General features: G+C 39.1%; 1 protein-coding gene across 1 annotated transcript; it reads left to right on the top strand.

Annotated features, from left to right (window-relative positions):
• Positions 1 to 171: 171 nt before the first annotated feature.
• On the top strand, positions 172 to 12,055 carry SLC7A13 (solute carrier family 7 member 13). The gene is made up of 6 exons (XM_072852280.1): positions 172 to 641; positions 1,873 to 1,962; positions 2,085 to 6,227; positions 8,780 to 8,911; positions 10,605 to 10,969; positions 11,718 to 12,055. The coding sequence occupies exons 3-6, from the start codon at positions 5,507 to 5,509 to the stop codon at positions 11,961 to 11,963; spliced, it is 1,464 nt and encodes a 487-aa protein (XP_072708381.1). The 5' UTR covers positions 172 to 641; positions 1,873 to 1,962; positions 2,085 to 5,506; the 3' UTR covers positions 11,964 to 12,055.
• Positions 12,056 to 19,816: the final 7,761 nt, after the last annotated feature.

A 19,816-nucleotide genomic window follows, 5' to 3' on the forward strand; every position in this document is an offset into this window, starting at 1 on the left:
TTTCCCTCCCCCTCTCTCCCTTTCCCTCCCTCCCTCCCTCCCTCCCTCCCTCCCCCCTCTCTCTCCCCCTCTCTCCCCCTCCCTCTCTCTCTCTCCCCCCTCCCTTTCTCTCTCTCCCCCACCCTTTCTCTCTCTCCCCCACCCTCTCTCCCCCTCCCCTCCACCCCCCACCCCCTCCCCGCTGCGGGCAGGGCGCACGCGCAGAAGGGGAGGCGGGGCACCTGGGAGCATGCGCACAGCAGCAGGCGAGGCAGCAGGCGAGGCCGCAGGCGGCCCGTGGCGGGGCAGCCGTGGGGGCGGGTGCCATGCTGCCGCTGAGCCGCCTGTGGGGCCGCGCCCTCCCTGCCGTCTGGCAGCGCCCGGCGAGGAGGCTGGTTTATAAACTGGACTGCTTTGAAGTCTCCTCAGGGAGATGTTTGGGGGCTTTGTTTTTTTTAGAGCTGATATAGTATTAAGAGTTTACTCCGGTCGTGGCTCAAAGCTCGCCACTGGCTCAGGCAGGCCTAGCCCGGCCTGGCCTGGCCTGGCCTTGGCAGGGGCCGCAGATTCACTCTGTAGAAGAGGCATTTTCTAATACACTGAAGCCCTGGCAGCACTTCTGGCATTGGCTCAGTACTTGCCCATGGGTCTGCCTGCTCAAGGTCAGTGTGCTGAAATCTGAGGTTCCCACCCTGCTTCCACCCTGAGGCTCCCACCCTGTGCATGGTGTGACTCACACCGCATCCTGAAGAGCAGGAAAATCAGTCCCAGGACTGTTGAGCTTCTGGGGGGGTTTCTGCTGGCCAGGCTGGGGGGGTCTTGTGCAGCAGCATGGCCTGCCTGCATGGCCAGGGAGGGCCTCCGCATGACTATAACTAGTGACAAGGCACTGGCTGTTACAGTACAATTAGGATTTTGAAGAAAAATAGAGCTAAAGGTGAATTTTGGTTAACCAATTTCAGTACGGCTGGAGTAGATGTCCTAACAGACTTCTTACTTGGACTGAGCACTGTACATGCTTTTTAATATCAGTGCTATTGTAGTACCCCTTTACAATACCATATCAACATTTCTTCATGAATGGCTTTATTTTTCAGGGCACTGTAGTATCACTGTATAAGCTTACAGTGCACCACTGAGCATTTGATGTAGAACATGCAAGCCTGTCCTGATATGGAGGGGTAGATTGATCTAACCATCTAAAAGTAGAAGGGGAGTAATTTCCAGTGGGCAGTTCATACAGCCATTGCAGGGATTGGGTGAGTCTCAACCCATCTCTTGCTGTTTACTACAGGGGAAGCCTAACAAAGTCTAGACACTTAGTTTTTAAATGTCTGCATTTACACAGATGAGTGCTGTTGTTGGACATGCTCACCAGCCACTCAGTATCTGTTACTGCAAAAAATCCATCATACTTTTCTTTACACATTACAGCCAAACAAAGAATTTATATAGCAGCTTATGCAAACGCACTTACATTGATATTTTATCAGAGAGAAATACTTAAGAGTAGTAAACTCTATGGCTAGTATGAACAGATGTGTAGGATGCAAGTGAAAACATCGTAGCATGTCACAAAACAGTGACTTTCCCCATGGTTTTTGGTTTGCCATTAGCTGACTACTATGTGGGGTCTGTTTCTTGATCAATAGTAAAAGTAGAATGATGTATCTGCCAGGGAAACAAATAGGTCCTTAAGGCTTTTAGTAAAAGGTAGATTTGTTGCAAATAAGTTTGCAAATAAGTTTGGCAGAGTACCAGGAAAAAAAAGAGTATTGCCAAGGCAGTAGGTTGTCATGTGCCTCTATGTGCAGACTCATTTTCTAAATAAAAGTTTGTGAATACGTCATGGGGCCTGGTGTGGCAAATGGTAAACTGGCTTCTATCTAACAGGACTTAGGGAAATCCTTGAATAGCTGTTGAGCTCCTTTCAGAAGGCAAGACAAAGAAAACTACTTTGAAATGTCATATTCCCAACAAAAGGTGAGCTAAAGAAGAGGAGAAAAAAAAGGAGAATTATAAATAAAATTTGTCAGTCATATTAAATACAGTATGTTCCCTGACGTATGCCAGGGAAGATTAACTGTTACTGTTTTTTTTCCTAGAAGGTCTCTTCAGGTTTTTCCTTTTTCTTCTGCTTCTTTATCCTTGGTGAATGTCAGCAGCAAGAAGCTCCTTCAGAGACAACACAGAAGAGTATTTACTGAAGCTTTGAAAGACAAATTCGTTTCTAATTTTTGCTACGTGTCCCCTTAAAGGATTTGGGATGATGCAGAGATAAGTCAATACTATGCTTGAAACGCTGTGTAGTTAATTGAAAAAGAACTAAAGAAATGTTTTAAAATCTGACATTGTTTAGACAGATGGGCTTCTTTCTAGCACATCTAAGCAGTGAGTGGATCATAGGAAAGACCTAGTGAGTGCACACAGAAAATTATTGACAAGATTGAAATCAAGACTCCTTATCCAAGTACACTGAGATTCAGTTAATTACTATTAGGAGATAATACATAACCATTTTAGGCAACAAAAATATTCTTCCATTGCTATTCTGTATTGGTTTTTCTCTTAAATCTAGAGAAACTACAGTGACTGAAGGTATCAGTCATGCTAAACATTAGATAGTTGATAGTGAAAAACTTGACATTGAAGGCTAAAAGAATTTTGAAAGAAAATTAAAAGGGAAAATCCTAAATGCTAGGAGAACTAGAAACGATCAGCTGAAGTTTCAGCTTTCAACCATAGGTGTTACATAGCACTCTTTTGACCTCATTTTACTGTCAAAGAGAACTCAGTAGTTGGCACTCAAAAGAAATGTCGTCGTTCCCTGTTGACTATAAAAATTGCAGTACTTTGGCATTTTATTTTGATGATGATATAACCTTTCAGTCTGCTCCACGTATCAGGGGAATCTTAGGCTTGTCTTACAAACGTGTCTAGGTTATTTTAATCATTTATCTTTGCCCTATATTCAGCGGTTGAGTCTCTGGATAATGTCATCAAAGTGAGTTTGACCAGGTATTGAGTACATAGTTGGGTGTGAGGCAGGAGACACTGACATATGAGACTTTGAGATAATAATATAGACTGTAGCAATTTATCCTCTCAGCCAGAGGAAGAATTTGGACATCTTACAGAAAACCTGGGAAGTGAATATTTATGACGTGCTTCAGAAGGCTCTGCCCTTACGTATTGAAGAAGAAAGCAGTTTGGCTGAAAACCACCTGTTGTGTAACCAGCTCTGTTTTACTGAGTTCTGCCTCGGTAATGCTCATGTTAGTGTACTGTTTCCAGAATGCCAGTTTCTGTTGGATTTGTAGGAACGTTGTCATTGTCTCTGCTCTTACCTCCTCCTACTCTGGCAACAACACTCCAAAATGAAAAGCATACTTTGCATAAATCTCCAAAGCATTTCACTGAAAGTCTAGAAACATTTATCTGAGGTAGGCAGAAAGCACACACAAGAAAGTAATAATCTCAGTGGGGTTTTCTGAAATCGGGCAGCTTTGTCAGAAGTAAAAAATCCTTATTAATCTGCTGCTTGGGAGATTTTGTAAATGACTTTGTTATACTAGAAATTAACATACTTCAGGATGAACAGCGAAACAAAATCAGTTGCATTTGTACTTTAAGCTGCCATTTAGTGTAATATTGATTTGTTTTAAAATAGTAATCCAAATCCAGCTGTACATGGCCGAACACCCAAAATAAAGAGTTGGAAGATTGCTGGATATCAAAAAATATGTGTGCATTCACAGAGAAGGAGACTCAGAAAAGGCACTGAAATAAACCAGGAGATTACATATTTTAACTATTTAAATAATTTGTCACACTTAATTTCCAATTCATGAATACTGGTGAATAAATATTTGAATTATGATGAATTATTCATAATACATGGTAAATGCATACTTGAACTTAAATACATATTGCAATTATAAAGTGAATAAATGCAATTTAAAATGCATTCAAATTTTCATAAATAGAGGTGTGTTTCATGTAGAACTAAAATTTTCGTAGTCTGTAGGACTTGATTTTTTTGAAGGTGAAAGTATATAGTGAGTGCTGCAGTGATTGGCAGAAGATGGAAGAACTGTCTTACAGTTAAAAGCTGCTCTGGAGCTGTGGATTCTGTCACTGACCATGCTGCATAGTTTCTGTGTGGTGATGGAAACCCGCTTTAACCAAGTCATTGAAAAAACTGAAAAATAACAGTCTGTGCACATGCCTGTTTTAACTAAAGGTCTTTTACATGATGGCATATTACATAAACCTAATTTTTCAGATGAATTTATTTTGTACTTGAGTGAAAATCCTGCTGTTCAGGACCGATCTGAACCACTGTGTCTTTCAAGTTGGGCCCTATAAAAGCCGTGAGTTTTGTTCGCTGCGTTACTGAGCTTTGACCTTTGGGACAAAACTGGTTCTGCAACTTGACTGGCAAAAAGAACTTTGCAGCTACTGATGTGGGCGCTTAACAACCCTTAAGGTATATGCTGAGCTTCTTTTTCAGTTAGTTTCCTGCTTTCTGCCCATTTTTCTCTACATCTCTTAAAAAGAATAAATACATTTTTCTTGGGCCAAAAGTCTATGGCAATGGTATATCCACATCCGATTGAAGAGGAGCTCCTTTTCCGTATATAAGTTATACCACAGATTGTTAAATGCGTAGAAAAATCAGTGGCCGCAACTTAAAAGGCACATGCCAAACTGGTGGGAGCTTTCAGCCTTCATCTTTCTGTTCCATAGCCCCCATACAGACGATGGAAATGATGATACAGCCCTTTCCCCTCACAGCAGTGTCTGAACATTAATACCTGCTTAGGAAGTGCTTGGGTACTACTATAACGATGAGTGCTCAAGAAAAACTGATAATAAACTGGTAATTCTCTTTCTAGGGCAGTGTTTAATGAGTGAAGTATAAACAAGCTCCAGAATACCCAGTGACTAATGAGGATTTGGCAAAACATACTGGTGATCACTGGTTATCACGGTCCATTTTATGTATTGACGGTGGAAGAATAGTACCAGGCTGTTCAACTAATGCCCTTGTCACTGTCAATAACATAAGGAGGGCTGATTTCTTTCTTCATGCTGCCATACCCTTCCCTTTTCCCTAGGTCTGATGCAGAGGTCACATTTACCCACCTCTCGCAGTTGTCTCTGAAGACATACATAAAAAATTTGAAATCTGTTGATGAGAATCAGCCGAGAAATGAGCATTTACTGTGCATTATTTGTTACGCCGGTTTAAAAATTCCTCCAGACCTTAATAATTTCTGAAGTACATATTAAACCAACATGTATATGATTTGCTAGTGTTTCTTGAAGTATTTGGTTAATCATCTTCACACAGAAGACACCAAAACCCAAAGTATGCTCTCTTTTCTGAATGATTAAGCCAGGCTTCCCATAACATTTCACTAGCAAGTAGGACTGTGACAGTCTGCTAACAACAAAGTGAGAGGGAAATACATGTAATCTAGCCTCTGAAGTCATATAATCTGCTGTGAAAAAACGGAAAAAAATGGGAAAAGGAAAGAGTGACGATCCCAAAGATGGAAAAAGAAAAGAAAAGGCCAAGATGCAACTCAAAAGAAATATAGGTTATTTTGATGGGGTAAGTTTTATTATAGGATCAATTGTTGGGGCAGGGATCTTTGTGTCTCCCACGGGGGTGTTAAAGCATTCCTTACTCAACGTCGGCATCGCACTAACGATCTGGACTGCGTCTGGGCTGGTTTCTCTGATGGGTTCCCTCTGCTATGCGGAGTTGGGAACAGCTCTGCCCTTCTCCGGAGGAGAATACAGCCATATTAAAAGAGGCCTTGGATCCCTACCTGCCTTCGTCTTTATCTGGACATCAACATTTACCAAGCCAGCATCAAATGCTGCTCGAGCGTTGCTGTTTGCTGAATATGCCACCCAGCCCTTCTACGGCATTTGCCCTGCACCAGAAGTGCTGAAGAAATGCTTGGCCTTGGCCGTTCTCTGGTCCCTGGGCATTTTAAATGGCCGCAGCGTCAAAATGGCTACATGGGTGCAGACGGTTTTCACTCTGCTGAAGATGATGGCCTTGTCTGTAATCGCCGTCGGTGGCATAGTTCTCATTGGCGGGAGAAAGGAGAGTCTGGCCAGGTTTGAGGACGCGTTCGGCTCAGAGATCCCCAACGCGTCACAGGTTGCTGAAGCCTTCTTCCAAGGACTTTATGCGTATGGTGGTTGGTGGTCCCTCAATTATATGGCAGGTATCTCACTCCTCTTCTTTAGAATTTATTCTGCAGTCGTCATTCTTATGTTCCTCAGCTCATCCTAGTATAACTTGTCTCCCCTTCAAGACCATGGAGTCTCTCACGTTTTACACGAGTCCTGTGTTTGTTGGGGCTGGTAGATGAGGCGTTGTTCCTCTCTAGGGAAGTTTCTTGCTTCTTGTGCAGTCTCCAGCATCAGACTGACATTTCCAAAGGAGTACAAGAGAAATCAAATAGTTCATTTAAAATCTCATGCCTAAACAGATTTTTTCACACCTTAAAAAGTTGCATTTTGTCTTAGTGTCAGTGTCAGTGCATTTTTAGAAAAGGATTAAGATATCCATGCCAAAATATGTGCACAGTAAGGACCAAATCCAAAAAGATAATTGATTAATGTGTATTTAAATATCTGTACCTTCTCTGAGATTATGCAGCTTATTTGTACATGGAAAAATTAGTTTTGAATTGTGTCAAAATATAGTAATTTTAAGGGATATATAGGATGGTCAGTAGTCACTTCCTTGCGAAAATAGTTTTGCACAGGTGAAGAACAATGTAAGGAAAGTGGTATAAAGCCCTTCATATAACTTGTGTTCAGTTTTAAACATTCAAAACCTTTTTGAATATCCATTTACTTTTCCTGTTCTGTATCTGATGACACACGTGGCAGTAATAAGTACAGCAGTTTTTCATGAAAGTTGCAGAGATAATGTTCATAATGTTAGTTATGTGCATCACGAGTTAAATGGATAGTGTTTTATAATTATCAGATTTATAGAATTAAGTTGTAAGCAAATGAATGTTGCTTTTATATTTTTAAACCAATTTATCCATTGACCTCTATCACATGTAAAACATTAAATACACCAAATGTGTGAAATGCATAACACAAAGTTCAATGGTGAGAACAGTGTGAAAATTGGGTTAATGTTTAAAAAAATGACTTATTATTAAAATCCAGCTATTCCAGCATTAACAATATTCTGCAATGGAAAAGGTGATATAAATCAGCAAAGTGTAGTTTTGAAATCTTTAAGAAAATAGAATTTCCTTAAAGGCAAGCATTTAGCTTTGTAAGCCCAAGAAAATACAAAATTAGTGGTAAAATATTAATTTATTTTCTGATCAGTTAGCAGTAGTAATAAATACCATACACTGGACAGCACAGCTGTTTAGACAGATGCAACCTATGCAATAGTCCTCTTCTGAACTGAATTTCCTATTCTTCAACAATAACTTCATTCCTGTGAGCTTCAGCTAAAGCATCAGGTGCCAGCTGGACGGCAGGACTGTAATGAGCAACACAACAAATGGAAGGATAAATTTAAATTGGCAGTTTTGGTGATTGTCCCCTTCTGGGCTCAAAATTACGAAGTGTATTTCTTACATTTGAAATAAATCCCAAATTCTGCAATAGTCTGTATCTGAATTCCGCTGTTGTGCTCATTCAGTCCTTCTGGCCCTGTGCACTACAGCCGACGCTGGGGCAGGCTCAGAGCTGATGTTCTGGGCAGGAGACAAATTATATGTGAGGGAGGAAAGGGATTTCTGTCTCCTAAAAAAGCTTGAGTAAGCTGCACATTTGACTTTTCACTTCTTCCCCCTTGTGAGTTATCGGTTGATAGTACTGAGGAAGTCTTTTGTAAATGCTGAGGGAAGCAGGAATGGGAGAGGGAGCGAGAGGGAAGGGATGAAGGAATGAAAGAGAGGAAAAAGACCCATTTTGACTGAGATGAGGATGAATTATTAGGGTTCTGGAAACCAGCTCCGTCTTTTGCTGGGACTATCACATGGTCAGGAATGCGTGCCAGTGCCTCAGTTGTTCAGCTGCAAAATTTGGAGTTTTTTCTTATTTGGTAAGAGTAGTTTTAAGCTAAGATGCCAAGCTTAGCACTAAAGAGGTTTCCTCTGCCAGCTTTGCCCTGGAAAAGATAATCAACAGCAGAATCCAGCTGGGAATGGCCCCCTTTTAAAGCCACTGCATTACTGCGCTTCTGTCAATACCTTTAGTCTCCCGTTTCTTTTTCTGTATTTCCTGATATGAGGACAAAGAGAAAGGTTTTGTGCAGGAATAGGAAAATACACTGAGAAGGTTTCAGATCAGGACTCATGAGGCAAGGTAGGAATAAATCTGACTTTAGAGTCTCACTTTTAAGCTAGCAATTTAAAAGTATGGCTACTTGAAAATTTCTTACCAAATCAATTTTCTAATGTAAATCAAATATGTGTTTAATCAAATCAAAGTTATCAGTCCTTTTGTCATTTTTTTATCAGTCTATCAGACCTCCGTCCATCCCTCCTTCCAAGATAGTTAAAAAATGTCTAAAAAAGAAAAAAAAAAGAAAAAAAAATTGTTTAGGCTTCTTTGATAATAAACTATTTGAGAACCACTGTAGGACCTCAAGCAATGTAGCTTAACGGCCATGATTAGGGGTTGGGGCAGGACTTTGGTATCAGTCTTGTCAAGCTCTGCGCAGATTCATTACTGAAACACACTTGCAGAAGCTATACTGCTTGCTTTATTAGTCTTCTTACATTGTATTTTTCAGAAGAGATGAAAAACCCTAGCAGAAATATCCCCTTAACTGTGATGACTGCTGTTCCTGCAGTAATTGTTTTTTATTTACTGGTGAACATCTCATATCTGACTGTCCTCACACCTAAGGAAATTGTCTCTTCAGGTATGGATTTGATTTTTTTTTATTAAAAAGGTGTGGTTCATTAGCATACCCATCCGATGTCAATTTACTGGGTTACTTCTGCTCATCTGACTTCACAGTCGGGAAGTTTGGGTTTCATTCTAACTTTTAACAGAGAATTCTTGTTTAATTTTACTGTGTGACACAAGCTGGACTGAGTGCAGACAGATGTTATTAGGTGTTGAAAATGTTGGCTTATACTTGCACTGTTTAAAAAAATCAGAAGCGTATTAAAACCTGGAAAATCAGGTGGAGATCAGGTCTCTGTTGAGTATAGAGAAGGCCTTTATTTTCATGTAGCTTTAATCCTCTCTTCTCCTTCCTTCCCTGCCTCATGGTGTCTCAGGCTAAAGCCATTACTTTTTAGGAAGTGGACACGTCTACCGTGATAAGTAATATAGAAAAGACTATGGACACAAAAATGTAGCCATTTCGTGTGTGTGTGTTATTCATGCCATATTGTGATTCCTTAGAAGAGCCTATACAAAAGTCCACTGTATATAAAGCCTTTCTCAGATCCTGTACAAATAAGCTGTCCATGAAAAGGTCCAAGAGGAACTGTGTATCTCCTTGATTGTCCAAACAGCACCTTTTAAATACCACTCTAATGAGACTGAGCTGTCAGACCTTGCCTCCAGGACTGACAAAAACATACCTCATTTGGATGGATCAATTATTTTTTTTCCTGTGAAAACAGCTCAATAACATAAATGGGAGCAGTGTAGCTGTCACTCAGCAACCTCGTATTATCGCTCAGCCATTATCAGGCTATGTGCTGGGAGAGATGCATACATTTGCAGATCCATCCTACAATGAAAGAGGCAGCGAATACCAGAGTATCTGTGAATAGCAGCTGCCCAGCTGGCATGACCCGCTCCAAACATACCAGGGGAGCTGTGCCTATCTATGTCAGCTGAGGAGCTGGCCTTAAAATTATAGCCCTTGTTTCAAACACTGCTATGCATTACTGCGGTTCTTGTTCTTTCACTATTTTTTTTTTTGGGGGGGTTGTTTTCCCCATCTCTAATAACTTCCTATGCTGTGCAGGTCACTGCAAGACCTATATTCCTCATGGCAGTTGGTTACAGACCCACTAAATATTAGTCCCTGCTACAGTATGGGCTATAGCTAATTTCCAAGCAATATTGAATATCTCTTGTTCAGAAATCATCTTTCGCATTTCCCAGTTCCACCCAAAGCAAAACCTCATTAATAACACACTTGCTGACCCCTCTCTGCACGTACACGTGTTCATGTTGGCAGTTTCCTCATAGCAGTAGATCATGTCACCACTGTGGTCATGCTGGGGACTAATGCGTTCATTTTCTTTCCCCGCATGGCCTTGCCTATGAGTGTACATTTGTGATTCATGGCGGTGAGATGCAGCTTGCTCCCACTGGGCAGTCCATTACCATGGTATTGGCCCCAGCAGGTTTACCCAGCTTGCTCTGGCAGGCAGCACTCCTTCTTGCTGTCATCCCCCCCCAGGAAATTTTTACCTCCTGAATGAAATACCCTTAGGATTAGATTAGTCATGTTTGACTACTGTAACAAAACCCCAGGCATTGCTGGTAAATAGTACGTGTTTCTTGTATTTTAAGTTTTGTTTCTGTTGAGTCTGTCAGTAATTCAGAACATGGTACCTACACTACACTAACGCTTTGCTTTCTTGCAGTTGCTGTGGCAGTCACTTGGGCCGATCGAGTGATCCCCTCTGTTGCCTGGATCATTCCTCTCTCTGTTGCTGTCTCAATATTTGGTGCCCTCAACAGCAGCATGTTCACACTAGGTCGATTAAGCTATGCTGGAAGTCAGTCAGGACATTTGCCTGTTTTAATATCCATGCTTAACGTCCACTCCTGTACTCCAGCACCAGCCATGATTTTTTCAACCGCTATTGCATCCATTTTTATCATCCCCTCTGACCTTATTACGTTAACAAATTACTTTGGATTTTCTGCCTGGCTTATGATTGGATTGACTTGTGCAAGCCTGATTGTACTTCGATACCGGGAACCTCATCTACATAGACCATACAAAGTAAATGGAAATAAGTTACAAAATATTTTTACAGATTTTTTTGAGTCATGGGTAGCGTGCAAAAGTTGAGGAACAAGTGCAAATCAAAAGTGGATAATCACTACAAAAATACAAATAATGATCACAATGGTTAGAGCCTTATTCAAAAACTTTGCTTCAGTGTAGCAGGAAAATAAACAAAGAGATGGTCTCTGCCCCAGAGAGCTTGCACTTCAAAACAGGAGATGGCTATACGCAGAATGGGGGAGATGTGCAAACAACGCGAAACCATGCTAGTGTGGAGCAGTAACCACAACAGTGTGGGATCCAGGCTGGTGGTTCACGGTTAATTAAACCTTGATCTACTCTCATCTTTCCTCACACAACCACAGACATTAAGGATAGGTTTAATTTCATCTCAATCTAGCTGTCAGGAGCATGGGTTAGAAGTGTATGCTCATCGTCATTTCTTGTTCTAGGCACCCAACCCTGAGTTTCTTTTAGGAGCCTGTAATATCATATGCGGATGAATGGTTTTCAGGGTCTGCCTATCTCTTTCCCTTGACAATAGAAGGAGCCTGAACAAATATTTTAGAAAAGATGCCTATGTTGTAGGGAATTTGAGGTCAGATGAATCTCATCCTGGGTGAGATTGCAGCAATGTGAGAAATGGTAGAGTATGGCAAAGAACGCATTATTACTCTTATGAATGATGCATAAAATCACAGTCAGTTTATTTTCTAAAACAGTTTTTTTCTTTCTTTTGCAGGTGTTTCTACCAGTTCCATTTGTGATGGTGGCAATGTCTTTCTTCCTAGTTTTAGCTCCCATAGTCTGGTCTCCAAACCTGCAATATGTTTATGCTTTCCTGTTTATGCTGGGAAGTCTTATTGTTTATCTGCCTTTTGTACATTTCAAATTGCATTTTGCATTTCTTGATAAAATTACTTGCCACTTACAGCTCCTGTTGGAAGTCTCTCCTGCTGATGGATCTGCTGAGGGCAAATGTGAATAATGGCAAATGCTTAACCCCAGTGCAACTAACAGCCAACAGAGGATTTTGTTTAACTGAGATTGTAGAAGGTACAGGTTGCATGCTAGGTGTGATAATACGGGCATGCATGCATGTGCGTGCATGTGTGTATATGTATATACATCTATAGATGAATATACATATACTGCATATATACATGTCTGTATATATGCACTTATATGTTTATATACATGCATGTATATGTATATATACATACATGCATATGTATGTATAGACATTAGCATAATGAGTTAATATATATATATTTTTGTGCGTCTGTGTGTATACATACATATACGTAGATGTGTATGTATACTTATTTGACAGGTGCAAAGAATCTCTCTTAAACTGGTAAAATCTGTAAAATGCTCTCTCTTGCTCCTGAAGACACAGTTAAAGTTGTGTGTATTCTTGCAATAATAGAAATAAGACTAAAATACAGCACAAACAATTATCAATAGTATCATATAATAAATGAGTAAATACATACTTAACAGCATCATTATATAAATATACTTTTGGTCTCCGAACTAAATTGTCTGGATTGTTTTTAGTTTGTAGTAGCTTGTTTATTAGAACTTCTGGTTTTAAAGGCTTTATACTTCTGTTCATCTGCTACCTTTTTTGTCTGAATTTATTTTTAATAAAAACCTTTGAAGAATGTCATAAAATTGGTTGAGACCTTTTTTGATCCCAAGAAAACCATACATGGTGCATCTTTAGCTATTTTAGAACAACTACAAATTCAGGGTGAAATCTTAGGAAGCATCAATAAGGCAATAAGAATTATTTATCCTCTTTGTCACAGCAATAAAACTAAAGATATGTGGGTTACTTTACTAAATTGTTTACATCTTAGCATTAATATTACCTTATTCCTTGGTTTCTTTTCGGTGTTATTGAGAAATAAGAGCTTTTTTAGGCCCCCTCCCCTTCATTTTTATTTTGTTTATGAAAGCAAGATCAATAAATTCTTTTTTTATTTTGATAATTGGGCCATATTCAGTTCACTGAGTATTTAAACTTAAAAACAAAGAACCAGTACCCAAGAAACATCACGTACTTAGGTGATTAATCTATTAATATATGCTGTTATTTTTATAATTATAATAATTTTATAATTATAATAAAATTACATGTGTAAAGTGGTTTTTCAAATCTGTCTATTAAAGCTCGGCAATACAACCAGTAGATGGCTCCAGACTAACATCTCTCTTACACCGTGATAGTCTGGGTTGCTGGATGTTGTACTGGTGAGAGAAATAGTTTTACAGAGCATTGTATTATAACGCTTACAGTAGAATGAATAAATTCTTGCTAGAAAATTCAATTCTCTGATATATCAAAAATTTAGAGGTCAGAATGATAGGTAAAGACTTTATACATAGCTACCCAAAGTATAGGGTACGCATCAATAATGCTGGGACCAATTGGAGGTTTAAGAGGATTTGACTTTGCACTGGAACAAGCCCCCAGATGAAAACAAGTACATGAAGAAAGTGGCTTTTCTCACAGCTGGTGACATATACAGAATGAAAATTTGAAGTAAAAAATAGACCTTTTAAAATGCTGTAGGAAGAAAAGTCTACGCAAGTGAGGAGTGAAGTGAATACAGCTGAGCTGGAGACTGGATCCTGCTGAAAGCAAGGCAGGAATCAATGCTTAATTTCACTCAATAGTGCTATTGTAAAAACATTTCTCTTGCTATTTACATTTCAAAAATCACAAGACTTGACAAAATTTTGTAGGAGTAATATTTTAAGAACTGAATTCTAATGAGTATTCAAAGGAAGGAAGGATTTTACTGTGACTAAAGCACCAACCAGGGATTTGGAAATGCAGGTGTGGTGCCTGGCAATGCCACAGATTTTCAACTGGTCTTGATCAAGTCGCTTATTTAAACCCGTGTTTTAATATGTAAATAAAAATGGAAGTCATAAGAAAAAAAAGTGTATGGGACAATAATATTGTGTTGTAGAACACATGGTTAGACAAAGCAGACAGCACGAGGATGTTGCTCAATTGGATGTGTAATTTCTATGTAATTTCTTGTCAGTAGATCTACTTGAGCTTGTTTATACACTTGAATTCCATAAGGAGTTGGGTGCCTAGGGAATACATATGTCAGGGTAATGTTTGGTAATTGGAGCATGTATCTGTTAATGATACAAACTTCCAATTTAGACGTTTAGCAGTTTCAACAAATTAGGGAACTCAAAAGTCCCAATGAAGTGTAATATGAAATAAATTGCATCTATGCATCTTTTTGTAATATGAAGTAGATAGTTTTTCATTTAACAAAAATCTAGAAAATAGCACATAAACAGGCATGCAGACACCCCACAGTTTCAATGGTTATTGCCAAAAGATCAGCAAAGACAAGAACAGTTAGAACAGGTCAGAATTAATACTGCCCATGCAAACTTAACTTGCCCCCTCTGTGAAGGCACCTTACAATGGCCTTTGATTATCAGATCATAAACTATTCTTTCAATATACCCTTACCTCATTTATTGGATAGAATGGATGGTGCCCAGATAATGAACTTCTATTTTCTTCCCATTTCAGTGTGTGACCTTGCACTTTATTTATCACTCTCTGCTCAGATGCTGTTCTTGATAGACATTATTAATTTCTTACAGACTTTTCTGTGGTGTTCCTCATGACAGTGTCTGAGGACTTCACAAACAACCACTAATTTATCTTTACTCTCATGAGCTGAATCAATGGTATCATCTTTGCTTTGCAGAAAGTGATTTAAGCTGATGTGTAGGTTGCACAACAAATGCATTTTGTAATGTTCCCTGAGATCCTTCAGTTCAGATCAAGCACCTCGATGGAGAACCATTGATGGAGATTCAGATACAACTATGGAGGTTTCTTTATCTTAGGAAGTAGAGCAAAGAGCTGGGGAATTGGTGAACATACACCGTGTGTGGATATTCACTCACTATATACAGAGTTCAGTTCTTCCACATCTTTTAGATGGAAACGAAGTATGGCCAAAATTGTTCACTAACTTCGGATGCTTAAGCTGCGGTACCTTGGACCTGATTTTTCATAGTATTTGATAAGTTCAGGGTGCCTATAGTCTCCTGGAATTAAGTTCCAAGGATAGTAAAAAAGGAAAGAAGGACAAATTGTCACAGTCACTTTGGTTTAGATGAATAGCAGGTATCCTATAACTCAGCTTCTGACTAACTGCGGGTAGCTGTAATTCCTTTAAGACATAGAGTCTATGAAATGTTAAATTACAACTATGAGAGTTTAAAATTCCACCAAATCAAGTCATGGGGCTTTAAGATGGGGTATAGAAAATGAGGAAAACAGAATTAATGACAATTTTTAGAAATGTTGGTTTAAGTGACTCCAGTATGACCTTGGAATTTTATAGGGAAAGAGAAGTTTGAATTCTTCTGGGCAATATTCAAATTCCTTAATCCAGCAACCCTTCTGCAAGTGCCACCTCATTCACTACATCAAATTCTCTTTCTACAGCAAATGAGGGCTTGGCTACCTCACATTTAGCACCTTCTTCAACACAAACTGTTGACTTATTCCCAGATCTGAGTGAAATAGAGGTCTTCCGAAAAATAATGCTCTTATTAAATGACCCGCTGTTTGGAAAGGGACTCACACAGCTAAGCTGAATTAACATTATAAAAGCGATCTCAGATATGTTATTGCCTATCTTCTGAGTATGAGTCACTTGATGTTCTCTTAATGCAGCCTTTCTTTTGCCGAGTGTTTTAGAATGCTAAATCACAAAGAAGCAAATACAGTATTCAGTTTATATAGATTTCTTATTGTTGCTGGATCATTCCACATTTCCAAGCACTAAGCATAAAGGAACAGAATTCAAATTTATAACTCGTATTAGCTACTCTGTCCAAGAGCAAGTCAATATTTTAACATTATAGCTTGTTTTTAGTGACACTAGTTGGTCTCAGCTGCTTTCCTACTTGAACATATCTCAGAAAATGCTATATAGAAGTGTGACTGTTTTAGTACTAGACTATATCAGACATTTATTTACATTTTTAATTTATTTTTTTACCTTTGACTTCATAATTCTTTTAAGCTCATGCATACTTGCATGTTTCAGAATGTCGTGGTTTAGCCCCAGCCGGGAACTAAGCACCACACAGCCGCTCGCTCACTCCCCCCCGCTGGGATGGGGGAGAGAATCGGAAGAGCAAAAGTAAGAAAACTCATGGGTTGAGATAAAGACAGTTTAATAGGTAAAGCAAAAGCCGCGCACACAAGCAAAGCAAAGCAAGGAATTCATTCACTCCTTCCCATGGGCAGGCAGGTGTTCAGCCATCTCCAGGAAAGCAGGGCTCCATCACATGTAATGGTTACTTGGGAAGACAAACGCCATCACTCCAAATGTCCCCTCTTCCTTCTTCTTCCCCCAGCTTTATATACTGAGCATGACATCATATGGTATGGAATAGCCCTTTGGTCAGTCTGGATCAACTGTCCTGGCTGTGCTCCCTCCCAGCTTCTTGTGCACCTGGCAGAGCATGGGAAGCTGAAAAGTCCTTGACCAGTGCAGCAACAACTAAAACATCTCTGTATTATCAACACTGTTTTCAGCACAAATCCAAAACATAGCCCCACACCAGCCACTATAAAGAAAATTAACTCTATCTCAGCTGAAACCAGGACACAGAAGTTCAACCTTACAACAAATAAACTTAAAATGTGGATATTTGTTTTTCAATACTGTACTGGTCCAGTTTGGCATGTAACATCCCTAGCTGTTTTTCTAGGTTCCTAACACAATATTTGCATGTGTGTCTGCATTTTTTTTTTTTGTCATTATCTCCATGAAGAGACAACATAAAAAACCAAATGATAATTAGTGTTATTTTAAAAATTGTAGTTATACATCATGCTAACTCCATGTGTGCTGAGTGCTTTACAAAAAAATTTCACTCTGAGGCAAAAACCAGCAATTGTACAGAAGAAATGAAAAAAATCAACAATTAATTGAATTACTTCCCTGTTTGTAGTTATTGTTAACTGTGATTCCAATGAAAAGATAATAAACTAATAATAATCAGTTGTACATTTCTGTTTGTGCTTTGATGTGGTGATTTTTGGTTAGAACCTCTGGTTTACACAGGGGAGGATGTGTGAGGAGCTGCCTATAGCTGTTAGGCATGGAGGGGCTCAGACGTTCTGACTTCTAATCTTAGGTTTGATGTGTGCACTGTGGGCATTGCTAAGGTTCCCCACATCTCAGTTGCCACATCTGCTAAACCAGAAACAATTGTGTTTTTTAACAACTTAGAGGTCAAAGAGTATTTGCTTGTCACCTTCTTTGCTGGATCGTAGTCAGAAATTATTCTTCTCATTGCCCTCTATGACTTATTCCACTTACGACTTCTTATGACTGGGACCCTGAGCACTCCCAGTTCTTACTGGCTTGATTTGGAGGGGTAAGAGCTCTATGTGCTTCAGGAACGTTAAAGCTGTTTCTGTTCTGCTTTGGAGCAGGAAATGAAACATTTTAAAATTAGCAGATTTGGATAACCTGTATCCAACAGGTTTAAAGGCACCATTGAGGAGCTTGACTGTTAATGTTGATTTTCAGTTACTTTTGCAACACAGGGAAAGTTTTGGGAGAGCAAAAGAAAGTTAACATGCCAATATTTAAAAAGAATAAAAGAGATAACCCAAGTAATTATAGGCTTGTCAGTGTGACATAAATCCTTGGAAAAATAATGGAACAGCTAACACAAAACTGAATTAATAAAGAATTAAAAGAGTAGCATAATTAATGCCAGTTCATTTGTGTTTATGGAAAATAATCCTATCAAACCAGCTTCACATTATATTTTCTGTAATTTTGGTTGATTAAAGGATAATAATGTTTATGTATAATACTCAAACTTCTTTACTTGAAATGAGATGAGAAAAGTCTTATGAAATAGCTGGAAGATGACAAAATCAACATGACACACATTAAATGCTTTAGAAACTGGCAAATGAGATCTCAGTTTAACCTGTGAAAAGGAGTCTCCAAAGCAGCCCCATAGAGATCAGACCTTGATTCTACCCTCTTTCATGTGCCTGTCAGTGATCTGTACAAATGGAGCTATTGCTGAAAGAGTTTATATGTGACTAAAATGGAAAATGGAAAAAAAAAATTAAAATGACAGAGCACAGAGCCAAAAAAGTCAGGATTCTGTGATCAGCTGGACAGAAGCAAACAATGTGCTCTGCAAAAGTTAAGGTTATATGTGTAATAGCCAAAACCACTGCCCCCTTTCTGGTGGCAGCACACTATTAGATCAGTTTTGTTGCCAGTGACTATGAGAAGTGGTCCACAGTCACCATGAAAGGTCAACTGAACTGAGCTTCAGTGAGATCCTGCTTCTCTGTGTTGCATTGGCAGCGATGCTTAGACCTCCTCTGAAGAACTGGTTCCAGTTCTTTCTCTGCAGTGGGAGAAGTGGCTGTGATTTCCCCCTGAATCCTTTCCAAGAGCAAATAGTTAATAACACAAAACCAACCATGAACGATAGCTGGAACTTGGATATTTTAGCTTAGCCAAATGGAAATTGTTTGACTTGATGTAGAGCAAAATATTACTAATCGGCTTCTTAATTTAGCAGATAAAGATACAGCAAAATCCTGGACCTGAAAGTTGAAGCAATTCAGACTAAATTTGAAGTACATATATACAGTATTTTGCTAAGCTCAGTATGTTCATTCGGACCTTGTTAAAAATAAAAACATATTCAGGAAACATGAGAATAGCTTTCATTTCTCCCCTTTTTGCAACAAGTAAGTTGCAGCCCTTGACATAGTTTCCAGCAGAAGTTTCTGTCAAAGCCATTCCTATCAATGTTTAAGAGTTTCTCTTATGCAGCACATTTTGACAGCTCTCTTTTTTTTCCAAAATTGTCTAATCATTTCACTTTGTGGTCTTGAGCTCATTCAAAGCCAAAAAGGTTCTGGCATCATTTTGAATTTACTTTCAAAAGCTGCTGAGGATAAACACAACATCTGCTAAAATGTGTCAGTTGAGTTTGATCATGTGTATTTCAGTCTTTGTAGAAGACGCCTTTCTGATCTGCAGTTTATCCTCGTTGCAGACAGTGGTTGGACTAGTTTGGCAGAACTGCTGCAGCAAGTGCATGTGAAATACTCAAAAAGTCACCCAAACGTGAAAACATGCGGGACACTGAATTGTGGTCTTCAGCTTTGCCTCCAGCATAAGAAGATTTTAAATTTGCTGTCAAAAATGGCATCTCCTCTGTGCGTTCATTGCCATGCAAGTTTACTGCCTGTTATCTTACACTTGCTGGTTGATTAAAGTTTTGTTTCCACTAATACTCAAGCCTGGGTAATTGTTCTGATGTGTAAAAAATGCATTGCTGAAAGTATTTCCCTTCTGAATTTGTCTCCTTTGACTTTCTGGTTTGGTTTTAGCTCTTTCTTTGTTTGCTGTTATTGAATTTCTGTTCACTGTATAGATTTTATTAGACTGACCAAGTCATTACAGAACTCTCCCTGTTCACAGGAGGAAATCTTCACTAAAATTAGGGGTTTTTTTTCAGTTTATTTAATGAGATTGATTATGTGATTCTTCATTTTCTCTTAACTGAGGCTGATCAGCATTCTCTGAGGACACTAGAACTGGGCTTAGTATCTGAGAAGCAATCACACAAATGCTGTAATGTAGAGTTCTTATAGGGTGAAACAGAGGAATTTTTACTTGGACTGCATAAATTATATTCTAAGTCTGGCCACAGTGTCCCTCTAAGGAGTTATTCATAGCTAGTTATTTGCCAAGGCTTCTAAGACCTGCTCCAAAGTAG

This window comes from Ciconia boyciana, chromosome 2 (genome assembly GCF_034638445.1).
Source record: "Ciconia boyciana chromosome 2, ASM3463844v1, whole genome shotgun sequence".
NCBI lineage: Eukaryota > Metazoa > Chordata > Aves > Ciconiiformes > Ciconiidae > Ciconia > Ciconia boyciana.

Bases quoted from the DNA above. Each gene is read 5' to 3' on its own strand.
- SLC7A13 (XM_072852280.1), top strand. From the start codon at position 5,507: ATGGGAAAAGGAAAGAGTGACGATCCCAAAGATGGAAAAAGAAAAGAA. The intron at 6,228-8,779 runs GTATCTCACTCC...TGTATTTTTCAG, and splicing joins GTCCCTCAATTATATGGCAG to AAGAGATGAAAAACCCTAGC. The intron at 8,912-10,604 runs GTATGGATTTGA...GCTTTCTTGCAG, and splicing joins TAAGGAAATTGTCTCTTCAG to TTGCTGTGGCAGTCACTTGG.